Source organism: Symphalangus syndactylus, chromosome X (genome assembly GCF_028878055.3).
Source record: "Symphalangus syndactylus isolate Jambi chromosome X, NHGRI_mSymSyn1-v2.1_pri, whole genome shotgun sequence".
NCBI lineage: Eukaryota > Metazoa > Chordata > Mammalia > Primates > Hylobatidae > Symphalangus > Symphalangus syndactylus.
This window is the reverse complement of record NC_072447.2, coordinates 111,150,074-111,171,314: the sequence shown is the minus strand read 5'-3', so window position 1 is coordinate 111,171,314 and position 21,241 is coordinate 111,150,074. Positions and strand designations below refer to the sequence as shown.

Here is a 21,241-nt window from a genome sequence, read left to right as displayed (position 1 = left end):
TTTAAACTGTCTATCCCATTATTACCCTAGTACCTGAAACATAGCAACCACGATTTTTAAAGAGTTGACAAACTTGCCTACAATATTATGTATATAATAGTCAGTCAATTTAGCTACAATGGTCGTATAGAAAATGAAGAAGGGGAGGAGAGGCTTACCACTAGTTCACTGCAACAACCTGTTGAGGAGTCCTTTTTTGACAACCCTAAAAATATATCTTCTGTTCCCACCTGCTGTCTGAATATAATCTCATACCTGAAAAAAAATATCAATGATTATAGGGACTCAGATGAAAGAGCAATTTCCTGTCACAGAAAAGAAAACTAGTAACTTATGAGGACATGCTATTAGAAAAAATAAAAGGACTAAACAAATAAAGTGCTTGCAGGTCTTCAGGCATGTAATCAAACATAAAGGAAAAGAAGTCTAGAAATGTGGTCAAAATAAACACTGAAAAGCAGGATTGTTATTGTTTTCTAAAATGAAGCTTTAACTGTTTTAGAGCTAGACAAATAAAATAGATCGAGAGAATTTCTAATAAGATTCTAATAAGATTAAAAGCAGAATTAAAAAATGTCTGTTCCTGAAAAACAATAGCTCAGAAAAATACTGAGTCCATAACCTATGGATTGATAGAAACCTTCCTCTGCTAAGTTTAAACCACAGAGCAGAGGAGAAAATTCAGCTTTAGTACTGTTTCTGTCATTAACTGTGGACCTTGGTCAAGTCACAAACTCATGGGGTCTCAGTTTCTACATTTGTACGATTTATGGGAGGGAGAGGTGAGTTTGAATTGAATGATCTCTGCGGCTAAAATTCTACAATAGAAACACTGGTAATGTAGTCAGCACAGCTACACTGTAGTGCTTAGAATCTAGTCTTACAGAATTCTGAGTTTGATGAAAGATTTTCCTGATATTTCACCCCACACATGAAAATTCACAAATCATTCCTCCCTCCCAAATTTGGGCCTCCAGGAATAGAATGGTTTACAGAAGCACCCACCACAAGGTACCCCATCTCTTCAGATAGAATGAAACAAACATTTACAAATTATTATTATTATTATTTTGCTTAATGCTACCTTAATGAAGAAATTGTAGATCTCTGGATAGTAAGACTAAAGAACTTGATTGAACTTCTGACCATTTGCCAATAGGAATGCCCAAAAATAAAAAAGGGATTTCTCTGAGTTTGAACATGGCTAACAATAAGCAGCTATTTGCTATGGGGCACTTTTCTCTTAATAGGCTATAACATCTACCAATTATTTATGAAGGTGAAGCCAGGTTAAAACAAACAGAGGATTGATCCATATGTTCATTACTCCTAATGGATTTGCTCAAGCTCCTGCTCTTATCCTGAGCTCCAGACGCAATTTTCCAACTGCCTACTACAAAGGTTTGCCTGGATGTCCCAAAGACAACTCAAAGTGTACATATCAAAAACCAGCTACTCATGGTGGCTCTCAACTGTAATCCAGTGCTTAGGGAGGCTGAGGCAGGAGGATTCCTTGAGTCCAGGAGTTTGAGACCAGCCTGGGCAACACAGTTAGACACAGTCTTCACAAAAATAAAGTGTGCACCTGTAGTCCCAGCTACTTGGGAGAGTGAGGTGAGAGAATCGCTTGAGCCCGGGAGGTTGAGGCTGCAGTGAACAATGGGTGGGGCCGGGGAGGGGTGGTGGTTGGCAAAGAAAAAAAACAAATTTAGTTGGGCATTGTGGCTCAAGCCTGTAATCCCAGCACCTTGGGAGGCTGAGGCAGGTGGATTGCTTGAGGCCAGGAGTTCAGGACCAGCCTGGCCAACTTGGTGAAACCCTGTCTCTACAAAAAATACAAAAAACATTAGCCAGGCCTGGTGGCATGCACCTGTAGTCTCAGCTACTTGCGAGGCTGAGGCAGGAGAATCGCTTGAACCCGGAAGGTGGAGGTTGCAGTGAGCTGAGATCACACCACTGCACTCCAGCCTGAGCAACAGAGCAAGACTCTGTCTCAGAAATAAGAGGAAAGAAAGAAAGAAAGAAAGAAAGAAAGAAAGAAAGAAAGAAAGAAAGAAAGAAAGAAAGAAAGAAGGAAAGGGAGAAAGAAAGAAAACAAAAACAAACTCACTGCTTCTTCTTAACCTATAATTCCTATCAAAGTTAATGGCATTATCATTTCCTCAGTCACCCAAGCTAATAACTTCAGCATCATCTTTGACGCTCTCCTCTCATCCATTTTATCTAACCAAATACCAACTCTTCATTCAAAACTCACTCAAATAATGACCCTCATACTTCTCCCCAAGGCCAGTGCCTTAGCTCAGCTCCTTGTTATTTTTTTACTTGGCCACTTGTGATTCTTTTTTTTTTTTGAGACGGAGTCTCGCTCTGTCGCCCAGGCTGGAGTGCAGTGGCGCAATCTCGGCTCACTGCAAGCTCTGCCTCCCGGGTTCACGCCATTCTCCTGCCTCAGCCTCTCTGAGTAGCTGGGATTACAGGCGCCCGCCACCACGGCCGGCTAATTTTTTTTTTTGTATTTTTAGTAGAGACGGGGTTTCACCGTGGTCTCGATCTCCTGACCTCGTGATCCGCCCGCCTTGGCCTCCCAAAGTGCTGGGATTACAAGCGTGAGCCACTGCGCCCGGCCACTTGTGATTCTTCTTTTTTGAACTGCCTGTTCATATTCTTTACCTATTTTCCTCTGTATCCATTGAGAAATGTTGAAATGTATTTTCATAAGGTAGAAGACGAAGATTTTTAAAATCTTATAAAGCAATTTTCCTCATAATAACCTGAAGTTATTATTCATTTAAAGCTTTCATGGATGTTCTATCTACCTAACATCAAATATCAGGATGAAAAGGGAAAAATAATTCAAATTTGAAGTTTGCTGCATATGGATATTTGACATTCGTTAGACAATATGACAAATAAGTGACTTAGTTATTAATTTTCATATGGATATGTGGACACTATATAAACATAACTTCAAATTTACTCTCTTCATTCTCTAAGAAATGTTTTAAAATCTCCTTTGATTTTTTATGAGGTTTATGGTCTTGACATTGTTTATTTGAAAGCTGGATACTTCTTTCTAGTTAATTATCTGCAGTCTCCCACTGCTTCTATTTTCAGAACTCATGTAGAAGGTAGAAGCATGGAGTTTTTGTTTGTTTGTTTGTTTTATACTAGACAATTTTGGCTGGGCTCAGTGGCTCATGCCTGTAATCTTCGCACTTTGGGAGGCTGAGGCGGGCGAATTGCCTGAGGTCAGGAGTTCCAGACCAGCCTGGCCAACATGGTGAAACTCTGTCTCTACTGAAAATACAAAAATTGGCTGGGCATGGTGGCAGGTGCCTGTAGTGCCAGCTACATGGGAGGCCGAGGCAGGAGAATTGCTTGAACCCAGGAGGGGTGCAGGTTGCCGTGAGCAGAGATTGTGCCACTGCACTCCAGCCTGGGCGACAGAGCGAGACTCTGTCTCAAAAAAAAAAACAAAAAATACTGGATAGTTTTGTATTCAGTATTAGAAAAGTTGTCAGATCACTTGCCATAGAAGTCTTTAAGAATTTATATAGTACATTATAATTTAGTAAGTGTTGGCTTTATTTTTCCTGCTATTCTAAATAGTCAATCCAAATTTTATTTCAAAATACATATATGTAAAGCTTAGTCTATTTGACCAATAATTTCATCTATGTATATAAATATATTTTAAGGTTCTTAAAAGTATGCGTGCTTTTAAAATCAGAATAAAAGGCTTTTTATAATAATTCTAAATTTCATATTTATAACTTGATTGTATTGAAAAGGCTACAAAGCAAGTCTTGAACCCTGCTTGCAAAATACACTGAATACTAAATATAATCTTAGAATATCTAGTAAACAAGTCTGGGTAATAATTGATAATTGGAGAGAGAACATAGCCTTTTACCGAAATTGTGGAACATTGAGAAATTAAAAGGAAGTCCTTGACAAATAAACATGGCATTGTAATTTAGTTTGTATGAATGCTAGCAATTTAATGGGCTGGCTTTCTCCAACTGCTAGTTCCACATTATACAACAAACTGACATTAAATATAAATTTACAATGGAAATGACTATATTTTTCATTTTTGCTAGATAATAACTGAAAGGAAGGTGTTATGCTTTATTATTTGTTTCTGCTCTAGAAGGAAAAAAATCATCAATTACACATGCCTTCTGTGTGTCACTGTAGTTTTATCTTTTATGTGGTATGTTACTTTATGAATCTTGTAAAAAATAAAATGCTATCAGATGACACAGCTAACTTAAACTCCTAAAGACATTCCTGGCTTCATTTGACTTACTCTGGGATTTCTCTAACATCCCACATATCATCATGTTCTGCTCCTTCTGGAATCTCTTCTGAATTCCAGATGTCCTCGTTATTTTCCTCGCTGGTTTCAGGGATGACTGTGAAGAAAGGGAAGATAAAGCTGAAGCTCATGCTTTTTTCCTTCTCTAAATTGCTCCTGTTCTTCTTCACACTCCGTTTGGGATCATTGAAATAAAACATTATTTGTAATCACTAGCTTGTTTTTTGGTCAAAACAAACTAAATTAGTAACTACTGACTAAATGTTTCTATCAATACAGAACCAATACATTGTAGAATTTTAATAACAGCTGTAGAGAATTTGGCAAAAACATAAACAAAAAGAAGAAAATAATCTACAATCCAACTGCCTGGAGATAATCAATGTTAGTATTCTGTTGTGTATCATTCCAGTCTCTCTCTCTCTCTCTCCATATACATATGCAAAGAAATATTATACATTTTTCCAGAAACATAAATAGGATTATATTTAAAAATATTTTTATGTAAAAGAAAAAATCACAACTACAATCAATCTGATGTGGAGAGAAATGTCTTATCTTGCACTGTTTTTACTATATAAAAATGCTTTGATATCTTTTCCATGCAAGCATAACATAATTCTCAAAATAATAATATCAATTAAAGAAACTGAAAGCAGTGGATACAAAGATCATTTTTTAGTCCAGCATTTTCCTCATGCAGAGCTGAGCATGTCATCTTTAAATGTTTAAAAATGAATAGGCTCCAGTAGGCATGCAAAAACCCAGCTTACATTTGTTTTAACTATTGTAGCATCCAGTGGAGACCTGCATTAGGTGCAGAACACTGCTTTGAGTCATTTTAAGCATTCCCAGAAATGCACCCAATTGTTAAGTTTTCAATTCTGGCAATTCTTTTGAAATTATCAGCTTCTATCTAGCACGGGCTTTGTAAAGCCTAACTACAGATTTATATATAACATTTTACATATGAATCATTGCCTTTAGAATTTAAAGATTATTAGACCTACATTACCAGAAATACAGGCAGCACAGAAATACATGAAATGTGAACTAGTCTGCCATGGAGCGAATATCTCTTGAGTAAGGCAAATAGCTTCTTGAGTATGTATAGCAATAATAACTGAAATTTTAAAACCATCCTTAGACCTCATTTTAGCCATTATTTTAAACATTTGTCCAGATTAATCTTTTGCAATTAACTAAATTGATGAATGAAATTCACTTCCTCTCCCTTCCTATCCTCTGGTTAATGGTGATCATGACCAACAGAATTAGAGCCTTTTATATTTTTAAAGATTTGTAAAATGTTCAACTCTGTAAAAATGTATAGCTCAAAATGCTGGAGAAATGTAAAAATATTATTTAGCCTCATTTATTGGACTTTTTTAAATAAGTAAACTCAAAGATGTTAATGTATAAGCCTCTTAATGTAAGATATAATTGTGTAGTTATTTGTTTTATTGTCTTCTCCAAAAGTCTATTAGCTCAATCAGAACAGGGACTTTTTCTGTTTTGATCTGCATTGTAGTATCAGAGATGGTCATAGTGCCTGATACCTAATAGGTTCTCAACAAATATTTATTAAATAATTCAATGAATGAATTCCATGAAATTGCTAGAATATAGGAAGGTAGAAGGTAAAGAAGCTAAGCATCTTGGTAAATAGACCCCAAAAAATAAAAAATGATCTAACCACACGTGACTTTCTTGGTCTTCTATCTCAGAAAATATGCAAGGAATGTGGATAACTTAAGGCAAATATACTTCCATTATTAGAAAAACTATTTACCAGCAGTAGTAGAGTAAAAAACAGCATCTTTATATGTAAATGGCTATTCATCATTTCTATGATTATTTTAGTTCATCTGTTTTCTTTCTAAAAATTATTTATTCATTTCTCCATTTTTAATGAACAAATAAAAATTGTATATATTTATGATATACCACATGATGTTCTGAAATATGTATACATAGTGGATGACTAACTCAAGCTAATTAACATATGGATTACCTCACCTACTTATCATTTACTTGTGATGAGAATACTTAAAATCTACTGTCTTAGCAATTTCCAAGTATTCAATACATTGTTATTTAGTTCATCTTAATAAATACTAGTATTAGTACGTATTACTCTCCCTATAATTTTTCTACCAAGGAAAAGATTATATTGATCTATATTGCTTTGTTAAATAACTTACCTTTGAGCTCTTCTATTTGGGGTGGTCCAATATTCCCAGGACCCATGGCTCCAATAGTAGATAAACCATTTGTCTGAGGGAGGAGAAAAAGTTCAATATTCTATAATTAATACTTATATAACCTATATGACTAGTGATGCTTTAAATTTGATAGGATTTCCATCAAAAAAACTCATGGAGCTTTCCAGTTTAATTACCCATCATTGTTATACAACAGAAAGACAGATGCCAAGTACTATTTCGAATATGCTTTCCTTGTTCTTTCAAAAAGTGTTCGGTTTAATAAACTCTACAGCAGAATTGATCTTTGGTCAGGCTAAATCCCTAGTTCCAGCTCAGTGAATCATGTATCCCTGGGGATAGAGGAATGAGCCACATTCATCTCTATGAAGGTTAGAACCAAGTATTAGTATAAAGGCATTGACACTTTTGGGGTTTAGCAGTGTCTGGTTGCAGTCAGATGGAGGACAGAGTATGTGAAAGTTTTATAGAAGTAAAAACTAACACTAAGCAGAAGCTAAGTATTCAGACTTCAAATTAATCATTCAAAAGCCCCGATAACTGCTTTTACTTTTTTCCACTGTAGGTATGAAACACTTCCTTGTCCCACCCCCTCATGACACTGAACTAGTGGATTTAAACAGCAACCACAAATTAATAGTCTCTAATACATGCTGATGTACTTCAGTCTTCATAACTTCATAAGTTTATTTTTCCATGTTCTGCACAAGCATGCACATCCCCAAAGGACTTGCCCTGACTCACCAATACAAGCAATCTTCATTTTTTTCAACTAAGTATAACACATATTACACTATTGTTATAGCGACACCACCTCATTGGCCCGTCTCAGGGATTCTTTGATATTTCAAGAAAATCCCAATTTCTTACCAATTGTTTTTTGCTGATGACAGACCCTGCAGCTCCAACTCACTCCACTGCTGGCAGTCAAAAAATTCTTGTCTCCTTGCCTACTGGCCAACTAGCACCTCTGTCTCTCTTTTCTCAGGCCCCTGTCCTCATCTCCTAAGACTTTAGACATGTACAAAAGTTAGAATGTCTTGTTTGGGCAAGGAGAGTAGTGTCTGTCCTTGAAAGCTGATGGAACAGCTCACGTGGGTCTTTATTATGTGAAACTATTCCAACAGTTATAAATCAGAAATTAATCTATAATATCTCAACAGTGTCTGAGACAGTAACTATTCCTTTCCAAAAGGTGTTTCAAAAGTGCTATGTCTGCGGTTAAGGCATTACAGGCATTTTTATGTGAAAATCCCAAGATAATATTTGGGACATTTTTTTCCTCTTTTTAATCACTAGTGTCATATAAATGTGTAGTACTTTTCTTAAATTATTAATCATCAGAACACTAATAGTTAATCAGAGTAAAGCATTTCTCAGAACATAAGGGCCTCTTGTTTAGTGGAGTGCTGCCTTCCACAGAAAATTAAAAGCAGTAGAAGTAAAACTTTGGACATTCATGACAAAAATTGGTATACTCTCCATGGACAGTGATTGGCTCAGAACACATGGGAGTTTCAATTTATTAATTTAATGAAACTAAATGACTAAAAATAAAATTTTCAGGTTAAAAGATGGAATGGGATCATAAAAACATTAAAAACCATCTGGCAATTGTTTCCTATTAGAACATCATCTGAGCCTTTACCATGAGTCTACAGCCAATTATCTGAGCAATTTATCATTGCAATTCATGCCACTTTGTAATATGTAAGACAGAACATCGTTATAATGTCTGTGAAGAGCAGTGAACCTTATTTCCCACAGGCCTTAAGATCCCCTCATGGCTTTGAAAAATGACAGACACACTCTCCCCAATCTCCCAGATTCTTAACAAGTCATATAGAAAAGGGATAGTGTAAATGAAGCAATATGTATGCAACTGTTCTCTTGCTGTTTTCAGAGAGCATATTTTCAAAAACACATCACTCTTGTAATCATCCCACAGTTCCCAAGATTAATACATGTTAAAAAATGAAAAGCAGTTTCTCTCCTGGAAAATGTAATAGTTCATTAGAAACATTAATTATTCTCCCACTGTTCTGATACTCTATGCCCTCTAATGATATCTGTACTGTGGTGGCTGAGTGACCAATTATCTCTAAATTGCTTATAACCCAGATATACAGAATCATACATTATTATAGTAATTTTCCTTTATAAACTGTACAACTCAGTAATATTATGCTAGTCTATTCTCATAAGCACTCATCTTTCCTCCTAGAAACACCTCTAGATGCAAATAAACACCTCCAGCCATAAACACCAAATGGAATAGGCTCTGTAACCAGGGTAAATCCTTATATTTGAATCTGTCCCAGTTACAAGTTCCACTTCATTATATTCAAGGTCACTGTTTCTCAAATACTTCATATACTTTTTCTATATGGCATAACCTTACCTTTCCTAGGACGTAGGCTCCAGAAAATTATTATTCTGCTACTCAACTAAGGTAGCAAAAATGAGCTTGCCTTCCCAACTTCATTGATACATTGTTCCTTTTTCTCCTGTATCCTGTTTGTTGTGTATAGCTAATGCTGTCATTAACATCCTGATGTTTCTTTGTTTAGCCTCTACTAAGACTTTTCCCTGACTAAAACTTCCTGGTTCCTGATCCTGGCTCCAAGCTGACTCAGTTCTTCTACAAATTTTATTTCCATTTCACATCTTATTTATTCTGCCCTATTCCACCTAAGCTCTTCCTTAGGGTGGTAGCTCAGTTCAGTGTCAGTCTGAGCCACTGAATTTGCTGCCTATTCATAGCTTGCTTTTTTCTCCACATTGTGGCAAAAATAAATTTTGGGAGGAGTAAATGGATATGTACGTTTGTGAAAGATGATTTATTCATGATAAATTGGTCATATAAGAAAACACTTCATTAAAATAATTTTATGCAAATTGACATATTCTGTTATAGTATGGGATTTTTTGCCCCAAATTTTGTTTCCCTATCATAGGCAGTCTGATAGCCAAGGCTCACTGATAGTTGAGAAATAGGAGAATGGAGAGCAGGGAGTTATATAAAAGTGTTTTAATTGTTCTGGGAATACTGGCAGTAACCTTGGAGTGGTCAAAGGGCAGTTCAATGAACTCTTCTACCCAAAATGAAGCCCATCTTGCTACTGCAAGCCTTGCTGACGTTACCTATCCTGACCCCAAATGCTACTCAACTAATTAGACTCCACAACTTTATTTGTGCATTACTGGGAAGCCAATTTTGGTAGGCTGAAACTAGTTTGCCCTATTATTTGACTCAAAAACTTTCTGTTCGGTGTTAATGTGTAGACAAATTAAAAAATTAAGGGACTGGTACTTGGTGGTCCAATTAATCCTGTATAACTGAAAATATTTGTTTTATAGAAATATTGTCTAGGCTTAAACAATGCTAGCTACCACTCTGCAATGGTTGTCAAGCATTCTTTGGCCATAAATATAAATGACAACATTTTGAAATGTGGCTATTGCTACCACAGTTACAGAACTATTTTCCTATTCAGTGTTCAGGTGGTTTAGAAAAATATAATTATGTTTGCTAGAAATGTACTACAGGTTACATTGTCATGCATAATCAGCCTTGTAGCTTCCTGTGAATGTATCAAATGACACAGTTCTGTTCCCACAGCTAGGTGGGAACAGGTTATCCAAATACAGTTCCACAACTTCCCATGAACAAAACTAATTCAACTGTAAGTATATGACCACCTGTCCATAGTCAGAATCATCCTCTTCTTCAGGATTAAGTAGCTTAGAGAGGGCTTCCAGAGCTGTAACTGAAGAAACACTCTCAAAGTCTATATTTTGAGATTCCATATTTTCTGTCTTCATATTTTCAGAATCTATATTTTCAGATTCCATTATCTGAAGAAAAAGATAATCAGAAAGAGGTATTTTACTTTTCTGTTTTATTTAAGACATGAAGATGTTTTATTGTCATATCTCCCTTCTTTCCCTGGATCACTCCATTGGTTCTTATACTTCCTTGGAAATCCTTTTAAACTCCTTCAAATATATGTATTTTGCTAACTCACAGACCTGGAGCACCAAGTAAACTCAAACATTCAGCCTGCTTTACTAAAATGTCATACTCAAGCTAACAAGCACTTATTGAGCACCTACTATAGTGGTTCTCGGGTTTTAATGTGCTTAATAATCACTTGGGGGAGTTGGTTTAAAATGCAGATTCTTAAGCCCTACCTCTAGAAAAAGTGTATGGTACATTACGTATCATCATTTGGGAATATATTTTTTAGACTGTCTTTTTATCTGTCTCATGTATGCTGTTTAGGCTGTGTATTCCACTTAGTGAACTGAAAAATATGTTGTTTGAGGGATATGCCCTGATGATCTGTATTCATTTCACATTTTTTTTTGCCTCAGGCAGGCCTGTACCTTCTGCTTTATTTCAATTCTTAATTAACCCTTGATGATGCCTAGCATTATATTGTCATCTGAGAGCTCCAATGGGTTAGTTCACTGACTTTCAATAAAAAATTGTTTTTCTGATTATAACAGTGATACTATATGTCTATTGTGGGCTTTTTAGGAAATAATACATTAAATGTATAAATAAGAAAAGTATAACTACCTATAATCCTACCATTCAGACAGCAGTCTTTTTAATAATCTCTGCAGTTATATTTGGAGTAGGAAGTTCAGGATCTTTAAAAACGTTAGAGGTGTCAGACTTTTATGAATAACCTTAATAAAGACTGTAGCATTAGGTATATTTTTAGTGATTTGGGCATAAATATAATAGGAATCTTTTATTACACTTCTGCTGACATTTTGAAAACATTGTTATAAAATTAACTCATGGGAAGTATTTCTTTAGTACTTTTATTAAATGATCTCCAAAATTTTTGCTTTGTGCCTAGAACAGTAATACAAAAGGATTCTCGAATGTGTGCTGGTACAGTCACCTGTCAAAATCAATCTGCACGCAGATAGTGTTTTACAAATCTTCTGGTTTTTTTTGTTATGTTTTGCCATTATTTTGATTTTCTTTTTAAAATAGAAAACTGATCCTAATATCTATCAAAGACATTGAGGGTATGAAGCAAATATTAAATTGCCCTGTACCTGTAGCATAGAGGCAATATATCATAGTGGTTAGAAGTAGGGGCTCTGGAGTCACACTGCTTGGATTTGTATCCATCATTTACTTTCTTAGCTCTATGACTTTGAGCATATTATTTAAACTCCCATTATCTCATTTTCTTTATCGATAAAATGGAGATAATAATTGTGTCCATCTTTTAGGGTTGTTACAAGGATTAAGTAGCTTAACGCAAGTAAAAGAGCTTGGAACAGTGCTGGTCACAAACTAAGCACTCAACATATGTTGGCTATTATTAGTTATTTAAAAGTTTTACTTTGCTGGATATGACTATCATGTCTCATAATGATGTGGAATAAGTTAATGATAAAACTCATTACATTGGAAAGTCATTAAATTGGAAAAGTGAAATAAAAGGTAATAAAACAATCTTCTCTCACAGTACAGTCTGGCAGTCTGCTATGGAAATGAATAATTGACACTAATTAAACAAAGAGGATCCTGTTTATATTTTTAAATTCCTAGTTGATTATGTGTTCATTAAATATTTACCTAATATTAAAAGCAAAAATTTATTGTAACATTTTCAACCTTTGACAATGAAAGGAAAAAATACATCCAGGTATCTGATGCAACTATATAATTGGTATTTTGAATTGAGATGGTACAAATGAGACATTTAGAAAACAAATATAGTAGAAATTGTTTATTATACCAGTATTACATACTTTACAAAATTGTAGTGATGGTCAAATTATGCAATGCAGGTGAGTTTACTACAATATGAAATGCTGTATAAAAATATCATTATCTGACACATAGTATCAGTACCCACAGATATTTGATCAGGAGGCATGTGAAAGCTCAATGGTGGGCCAATGAAAGAAGAATAAACTGGGACCAGCAAAGCTAACCCATAAGTAGGTATTCTGAAGTCCCAAATATTGTGTCTGAGGTAGTAGTCATAACTACAATTTATGTGGTCTTATCTGCTTGGCAGAGACATGGCAGCAGGAGTTCCTGGACACGAGCAGTGCTTCAGGGCAGAAAGGTTGAAGTCATGGTTACAGGGAGACCTATTTAGGGTGAAGAAGGACGCTGGCCTATAGAAGGTGGGGTACAGTTCTTGAGGATTGTGCACAAGTTGACTGCTAGAAATGAAGTTTCAGAATAGGGCAGAATAGGGCTCAAAGTTCCAGCTGGAAAAGAGAAAACAAACCAGGCACTGCATCGGTGGCTTTCTCATGTCACCTTGGTACCCACAGTGGAGGTTATGAAGGAATGTTATGGTTCCTTTGGTACATTGGATACTGGATTTAGAAAAACCAGATTAATTCTAAATCCCTACCAGTTATTTGGAAAGGAACTCTGGCCTGGTTCTCATTAGGTGGGAAGTAGGCCAGTATGAGCAGTGGGAAGCTATACCTGTAGATTTAGTGTCTTTAATAACTGCAGCTGGCACATAGTCAGCAGTTGATTAATACCAAATGAAGCATGACTAAATTCATCTGAATGTTATATTTCAAAATAGTCATTTGGAAGGTTATACACTGATGTAAATTATGCTATCAATGCTCAAAATATTTTGGGATTTTTCTTTTTATTTGGAATTGCCTTCATATGTATCACCAAGAAAATAGGTATCATTATGGTATCATTTGGTTTGATTACACATCAGATTTGTCGCCAAGTGATTTCTAGATATATTTAGATATCATGTCTACTTTCAAAATATGAAGATTTTCTTCTTTGAGGATATTCAAAAGAATGTGCTACATGCCTCAAGGTGATTCTAAAACAGAAGTTTCAAAAGCAATTTTAGCAATAACAACAACATCAGAATAAATAGATTAGCCTCCTAAAGTGACTACTTCGAAGGGGATGGTCCTCCTTGGAATGTGTACACTTGTTTTTGTTAAATTATGCACAATAATTCTTAGTAACACTTTATATATCTGAAGCATATTAGGAATTAGACTTCTTAAAGTACAATTGGACTTCCAAATTATGCTGGAATAAAATGCCATAGATTTGCACTATAGCTCAATTAAAATAGAAATATAATAATAAAATTACCACTTTAGCCAAAATATTTTTACCATATCAAATGTAATAATAATCTGTAAACACAAATTAATAAATCATGACAACAAAAATAAATAAATAAATAAATCATGACAAGTTTGTTGATATTGTATTTTGATAAACAAAATAATCCCAAATATTTTGTGACTAACTAGTTAAATGATTCAAAGTATCAAAAGAGAAAAACAGTTTGTGAATTTTTAGAAAAAAATATTCAAAATTCAATGGAAAGAAAGATTCTACTAGCTTTTTAAGAAGTCTAACATATTGGCTGGGCGCGGTGGCTCACGCTTGTAATCCCAGCACGTTGGGAGGCCGAGGCGGGCGGATCACGAGGTCAGGAGATAGAGACCACGGTGAAACCCCATCTCTACTAAAAATACAAAAAAAATTAGCCGGGTGTGGTGGCAGGCGCCTGTAGTCCCAGCTACTCGGAGAGGCTGAGGCAGGAGAATGGCGTGAACCCAGGAGGCGGAGCTTGCAGTGAGCCGAGATTGCGCCACTGCACTCCAGCCTGGGCAACAGAGCGAGACTCCGTCTCAAAAAAAAAAAAAAAAAAAAAAGAAGTCTAACATATTAAGAATAACTTATTAAACTTTATTAAAAAACATTTATTAAAATTCATTTGACACAAGTGGATCACAGTTGAAAAACTAAAACAGGAGGACTTTTTAGGAACTACAAATGAACTATTTGTAGGGAACTATCTTCACTACAATGAACTATGCAGTGTTAGTTTATAGGTCTATCTTTAATTTCTAAATGTGATATACATTTAAGTTCATCCTGAGTCTGGCAATCAAGGTCCTTCAGGATATAGTCCCAACGTAATTTTCTGTCCTTCCCTCCTATTATTCTCCTACACATTCTGTTAAAAACTAAACTGCTTATTAAACATACTCTATAATTTCCTGCCTTTGTACCTTGGAGTGTATTCTTCCTTTTGCCCTGACTTATTGGATAGTACAGTGTAGTGAGTGATTTTTAAAAAGAAGATTCTGGCCGGGTATGGTGGCTGACGTCTGTAATACCAACACTTTGAGAGCCCAAGGTGAGCTCACGGGTCACATGAGCTCAGGAGTTCGAGGTCAGCCTGAGCAACATAGCGAAACCCCGACTCCACAAAAAATACAAAAATTAGACAGGCTCGGTGGCGTGCCCCTGTGGTCCCATCTACTCAGGGGCCCGAGGCAGGATGACAGCTTGAGTCCCAGAGATGGAAGTTGCAGTGAGCCGAGATCGGGCCACTGCACTCCAGCCTGGGAGACAAAGTGAGACCTTGTCTCGAAAATAAATAAATAAATAAAATAATAACAATAAAAATAAAAAAGAAGATTGTGGAGCCACACTGCCTAAAATGTTTGAATCTGGCACTGTCACTTAAATAGGCCAAGAATAAATTTAAACTAAGGAAAATTTAAGAGTTTCAGTAAAAACAAAATATATTACTGTCTTTTATTTGAGATTTGTATTTAGAAAATAAATTTTCTAGGCCCTTTGTTTTTCTTTCTCTCATTCTCTTTTGCTAGGCCAATGCTAATGGCAACATTTTCCAGACAGAGCCTTTGATTTTCCCACATTAACCTGAGTACTTCGGGTCTTCATAAATAGAGGCATGATTGGACCATCTACTAGCCACAATGAGCTAAAGCAACTGACGCTCCAGAACCAGCTCATTACCATAACACTGGAGCCAGTCAGGGGCTGAAAAAGTTCAACCAGGTTGGCTCCAGACCCACAGCACTTAAGCAACATCAGTAACTTTGAGTTAAAGTCAGACTGGTTGTAAGGCTGGGATCATGCTTTCTATTTTATTTGTCTCCTCCACAGTATCAATAAAGATGGCTTTGGACATCAGTTAATTGTAGAAAAGTCTAGGTTAAATTAGTGAAAACTCTGAATTACAGACTATTCAAATAGATAATAGATTTTATTAATTCAAGTATATATGGTAAATAAAATCAGGGTGATAAAGAACCAAAAGCAGGGCTGGGCGCAGTGGCTCACGTCTATAATCCCAGCATTTTGGGAGGCTAAGGTGGGCGGATCACCTGAGGTCAGGAGTTCAAGATCAGCCTGGCCAACATGGCGATACCCTGACTCTACTAAAAAACACAAAAATTAGCCGGGCATGATGGCAGGCGCCTGTAATCCCAGCTACTTGGGAGGCTGAGGCTGGAGAATCACTTAACCTGGGAGGTGGCCATTGCAGTGAGCCGAGATCACTGCACTCCAGCCTGGGTGACAGAGAGAAACTCCATTCCCCCCCCACAAAAAAAAGTCACCAAGCAATATCCTTTTGGAACTTGTTTAAGTAAATAGATATATCCCTATGTAAAATACTGACTTTAACACAATGATTTGCAAGTACTCAAAATCTATTTATTCTCTAAATAAATTTGGCATTTCTTCTGCAACTTTATTTTTATTTATTTTTTAAAATCAGCTTTCCTAGATTGAAGCAACTTTATTTATATAGTGCCTTATTTCACAATTCCTCCATTAAAATTCTTCTGAGAACACAACAGTGATATCATCTCTGCCTATGTCTGAATTAAATTATAATATACTGACTAATTGCTTTCTGCTTTGCATTTTTTGGTAGCTATACTCATCAATGATTTCCCACCTATTAAAAATAATTCATTTTGAATTTATCTTTACAATACTAAGAATGGTTTCTTTTTCAGGTCTCTAACTTTCACTACCATCAAATGTAGTAACTCAAAATAACTATGGGAACTTAACAGTTTTCGTTTCAAATTTAAAATATATTTAAGGAAGACGCTTTTTGAAAGTACCTGGAATCTTTCATAGAAAAAGGAGTCAAGAAATTAAATAGTTATTGATTATTAAATCAAAAAAAGTGTCTTTTGGCTGGGCGCGGTGGTGCACGCCTATAATCCCAGCACTTTGGGAGGCCGAGGCTGGTGGATCACTTGAGGTCAGGAGTTTGAGACCAGCTGGCCAACATGGTGAAACCCCGTCTCTACTAAAAATACAAAAATTAGCCAGGCGCGCGCCTGTAATCCCATCTCCTCGGGTGGCTGAGGCACAAGAATCGCTTGAACCTGGGAGGCAGAAGTTGCAGTGAGCCAAGATCGCGCCACTGCATTCCAGCCTGGGTGACAGAGCGACACTCCGTCTCAAAAAAAAAAAAAAAAAAAAAAATAGCATCTTTTGATTTAAGATTTCCTCTGTTTTAATCATTTATTCATAAGGAGTCTGTACCATCCCAATCCTTTTTGAGAAGGGAGAGTTTTGTTTTGTTTTTTTTTTTTTTTGAGACGGGGTCTTGCTGTAGCCCAGGCTGGAGTGCAGTGGTGCGATCTCGGCTCACTGCAGCCTCGACCTCCCTGGCTCAAGTAATCTTCCCAACTCAGCCTCCCAAGTAGCTGGGACTACAGGCTGCGCCACTGCACCCGGCTAATTTTTGTATTATTTGTAGAGATGGGGTTTCTCCGGCTAATTTTTGTTATTACTTGTAGAGACGGGGCTTCACCGTGTAGCCCAGATGGGTCTCGAACTCCTGAGCTCAAGTGATCCCTCGCTTAGGACTCTCAAAGTGCTGAGATTACAGAAAAATTAGTTTTAATATGGAGAGGCAAATCCTTGGTTTCTGTAGAAACCATCCTGAATTATCCAATGCTCTATAGTACATTTCAGACAAACTTAATACACTTAATATTTTTTTCTCTTTGTTTATCTATCTCAAGTCTCATACTCCACCGCTATCTAAAAAGAAGTTGGAGGGACTTCTTTTTAGATACAGGTGGAGTATGAGACCTCTTTTGTTTTTGAGACCATGTCTCACTCTGTCGCCCAGGCTAGAGTGCAGTGGCGCCATCACGGCTCACTGCAGCCTCGAACTCCAGGGCTCAGGTGATTCTCCCACCTCAGCATCCAGACAGGCAGGCGCCAACACACCCGGCTAATTTTTATATTTTTAGTGGAGACCAGGTTTCGCCATATTGCCCAGACTGGTCTCGAACTCCTGACCTCAAGTGATCTGCCGGCCTCGGCCTCCCAAAGTGCTGGGATTACAGGCGGGAGCCACCGCGCTCGGCCTGGCAAATTTTCTTGCTGTGCTTTAAATTTTCTCCCCAGTCCTATTTTTTTCATTTCTTCAGGAAATATAGTCTCTGTTCTGAATCCTTATCACAAGAAGCTCTTAAGGAGTAATGACTCCTCCCTCTTTGGTCAAACTAGGTTCTCTCCCTTCACTCAGATTTAATTTTTTTGGTCACACTTCCCCACCTTTTGACAGTTACAGTCAAACGACATGTAATACTTACTCTCCCAATCAGCCCTTAGCGAGTAGCAGGTCTTGTAGGTACAAGCAGTCTCTGCACAGTACACTCGGGGACACCAAGTGAAGGTCTGATTACTTCTCACTCCTCAGCTTATCTAACCAAGCAACACTGGAACCCTCAGGCCACAGCGTTCAAGTTGTCGCACAAAGGACATTATTCACATAGTAAGTACTGGGGCCATTTTTTTTTTTCAGTCTGAAGTGTTATATCCCCCAAAACATTGCCTAACCAAGGCATGCTAGGCCAGGATAAATCGTGCCTGCACATATAAAACAGAAGGGTACAGTGGCTGCTCCAGTTTGGAGCACCCAGGTCCTCCTATAAGAAAATATGGTTTACATTCCCAAATTAGTCGTTATTAATGGGAAGGGAGAACCAATACGTGCATGTGAGAGTTAAGAGAAGACCAGTTGGGAAACCTTCAGATATTTATTTTTGCCTTCTGACAGTCGATCAGCACCCATCTCTCACTCACATCCTGTAAAACCGAGTTTTGTTAAAGCAGCGTCCTGCTTCTAGAGTCTAGGATAGCGGGATTTAGGGAACGGGTCTCCTCCACCTTGCCCAACTTGTGGCTTTTTGGGGTATCTCTCAGAGTTGTAAATATCTAGAGTTCTCCCTAGTTTTTCTGATAGCCACGGCATCTGAGGACCCTGTCTTTGCCCCTCTTGAGGTTCGAGTTTCCTCACCTTGGTCAGTTTTCCGGTCTCTGGCTAGGCTCCGAAAACAGACTGTGGAGAGCGCGGCGTCTCTCTGTTGCTAGGGTAACAACTTTGTTTTGTTACCGCCCCCCACCTGCCAATCTCCGGGTTCCCGCTTGACTTTTCTGGCCAATCATAGAAGAGTCTCATCTGAGACAGCACTGGAATCGACCAATCCGAGCGCGTCCAGGTCAGGGTCACTGGTCGCCCTTTCTAGTTAACCAGGTCGACCCCTTTTAAGCCTCAGTCTCGGTTAGCTTTACTTCAGCGAGAACCGGCCCACAGAGGAGGCCGGTTCTTTCCGGCTCGAGCAGGTCCGGACCCGCCCCTCTGGCGGCTACGCAGTCTCGGAGGCCTGCCCATATAGTTCAGGGCCGGACAGCGAGCAGCGGCGGCTGCCAGTAAGGTAAGTTTGTGGGGTTTTCGTTTGTCCCGTTCGTCAGCAGGCTTCGCTCTCTTTTACGCTTTTCCCGCGCGTGAATTCCCGATCTGAGGACTCGATCTCCAGCCGATCTGGAGAGGCGGGGGCAGAAGGGTAGGGTCAGTGGGCCGGGGGTAGAGAAGGTTTTGCTACAGTCCTCCACGCCCCAGCCTTTCACGTCTCCCCCACGAGACAGAAACACGTGTTGTGCTTCCGTCCTGGCTTGTCGCGGGCGATCGTGTGTTTGTATGTGTGTGCAGGTGGGATCGCGCTTTTTATTCTCCTCTGTAGGCAAGGCTTCCGGGCCCCAAGTCCCCTGGGGAGCACCTGGTCAACTGCCACCCGGTTCCTGTGGGGCACTGGCTTGAGCTACGTGTCGTTCCCACTCTAGGGAAAATCGCGACTCCGGGAGCTCTGCTTTTCCCGCCTCGGAGTGGAGAAAAGCAGGCGCGCCGCTCGCTTGCCACTGCTAGGGAATCTGGTTGTCTTAAGTTCACTTAGAGAGAGTTGTTACCCTAGTTTCCCATAAATTCCGTGGCTTGGTTTTAAACAAAGGGGCGGCGGGGGGATGGCGTAATAAATATTTGGAGTATTCAGGACTGATTAGCCATGATCAATAGTAGGACCCCACAGAAGGTTTTAATGAATGGTTACTTTTGGTTATTCAGGTATTGGAATTTGATTATGAATGAACTAAACTGCTTCCCTTCTTTCTATATACCATACATTTCTTAGCGACCATCCCATCTGGCATAAGGGATAGTGAAGTTTGATTAATTTGTCCGTTCTACTTGTTATTATCTACAGTAAACAAAAAATGGGGATAGAATAAGGTTATTGGCTAAAGTAACGTTATTGGCCTTTTGGCCAAATTACCAATACCTTAATTCTGCTTATTACTGTGAATGATCAGAGTTTAGCTGTCTTGCATTTTGCTAATCCTCTAGATACTTGTGGAGCTTAAATTATAGATATTATGCCATCTCCTTTTTCTTGCTTTTTTGTTTTTATTCTGCCTCATTGTGCATTATTCTAAGTCTGTAATGCTCAGTCTGTTTTTCAGACCTTTTGACTGTGACCGACAGTAAGAAATAAATTTTATATTGTGACCTAGTACACATGTGGACAATATATAACCGACAACCGTTTTTACAGAAACAACACTTAACACTTACTACCTGCAATATACTCTGATAATTTCCATTACATTTTTAAAAATGTACACCACAACACCCTAATGATTTGTCCCTAGACCTTTAGTTTTCAAGCTTGTGTGTGCACTTTATTTAAAATTTATTTAAATAAATAATTTATTTAAAATGCAGATTGCTCTGGCTCCCTCCAGAAATTGGTTCTGTGGTCTAGTGGGACCCAGGAAGATATACAATATAGCATATATGAAATACTTGGTACAGTGTCAGGTGCACAGGTGTTCAGTGAATATTAGTTTTCTTCTTGGGGAACAAATGTTATTTATCTTTAGGGATATAATCAACTCTTCAAGGTTTCATCTGTCCCTGGCAAGGTGGCGTTCAATACTAAGAACTGTTTTCCCCAGGTAGAGGAAGTAGCGGGGTGGGGGATGGGTCCAGGATCTGAGATTAATCTTTAAGCAGTTGACTTCCCTGAACAATGTCGGAAATACAGAAGCTTAGAGGTTGAGGAACATAAGGATTAGAGAGGTTCTGTGACTTTCCCAGGATTGTGCTGTCAGTAAGTGGATCTCCGAGACTAGAAGTCACTTGCTTAAGTCTAATATTCTTGTCCATTCTGCCTTGATAGCAGCCGCAATCTAGAGGCAGTAGTTGAAGCAGAAAGAGAGCTTCCCTAACTTGCCTATCCCAAAGCAGAGACATCTGAATTTGACTCCTAGTTCGGTTTTAAAGTAATGAAACTTGAGAGATCTAAAATATTTTTTAAAATACACCCAAAGGTTTCTGTGAATTTATAGCTATGAAAAATGGATATCGTTTAGCTAATTCTTTTATAATATATAGAGTATTTTAAAACACTGGTTAAATAACTTATTAATGCAACATTGAAAGAAATTAAAGATGAAAAATCTCACTCAATTCTGCTACCATAATATAACTGATAATTCTATACCCCTCCTATC

At 37.8% G+C, this 21,241-nt stretch overlaps 2 protein-coding genes across 8 annotated transcripts in view; one reads left to right on the top strand and one right to left on the bottom strand.

Annotated features, from left to right (window-relative positions):
- The window catches only part of DNAAF6 (dynein axonemal assembly factor 6), a 40,423-nt gene extending 21,651 nt beyond the window's left edge, over window positions 1-18,772 (bottom strand). Inside the window, exons 1-6 of one of the 2 annotated variants that reach the window (XM_055268563.1) lie at window positions 18,693-18,772; window positions 17,986-18,262; window positions 10,252-10,407; window positions 6,529-6,601; window positions 4,316-4,421; window positions 159-255 (exon numbers count right to left, since the gene is read on the bottom strand). In XM_055268563.1, the coding sequence (XP_055124538.1) occupies window positions 159-255; window positions 4,316-4,421; window positions 6,529-6,601; window positions 10,252-10,404 (429 nt within the window). In that variant the 5' untranslated portion in view covers window positions 10,405-10,407; window positions 17,986-18,262; window positions 18,693-18,772. The remainder of the gene's footprint in view (window positions 1-158; window positions 256-4,315; window positions 4,422-6,528; window positions 6,602-10,251; window positions 10,408-17,985; window positions 18,263-18,692) is intronic. The other variant, XM_055268564.1, reaches the window with a different exon arrangement.
- Window positions 18,773-18,942: 170 nt separating this feature from the next.
- NUP62CL (nucleoporin 62 C-terminal like) overlaps window positions 18,943-21,241 on the top strand; it is an 82,264-nt gene continuing 79,965 nt past the window's right edge. For 3 of the 6 annotated variants that reach the window (XM_063635245.1, XM_063635246.1, XM_063635248.1), the window contains exon 1: window positions 18,943-19,110. The gene's annotated coding sequence lies outside the window, so the exon portion shown is untranslated. The remainder of the gene's footprint in view (window positions 19,111-21,241) is intronic. The other 3 variants (XR_010119758.1, XM_063635247.1, XM_063635250.1) reach the window with 2 other exon arrangements.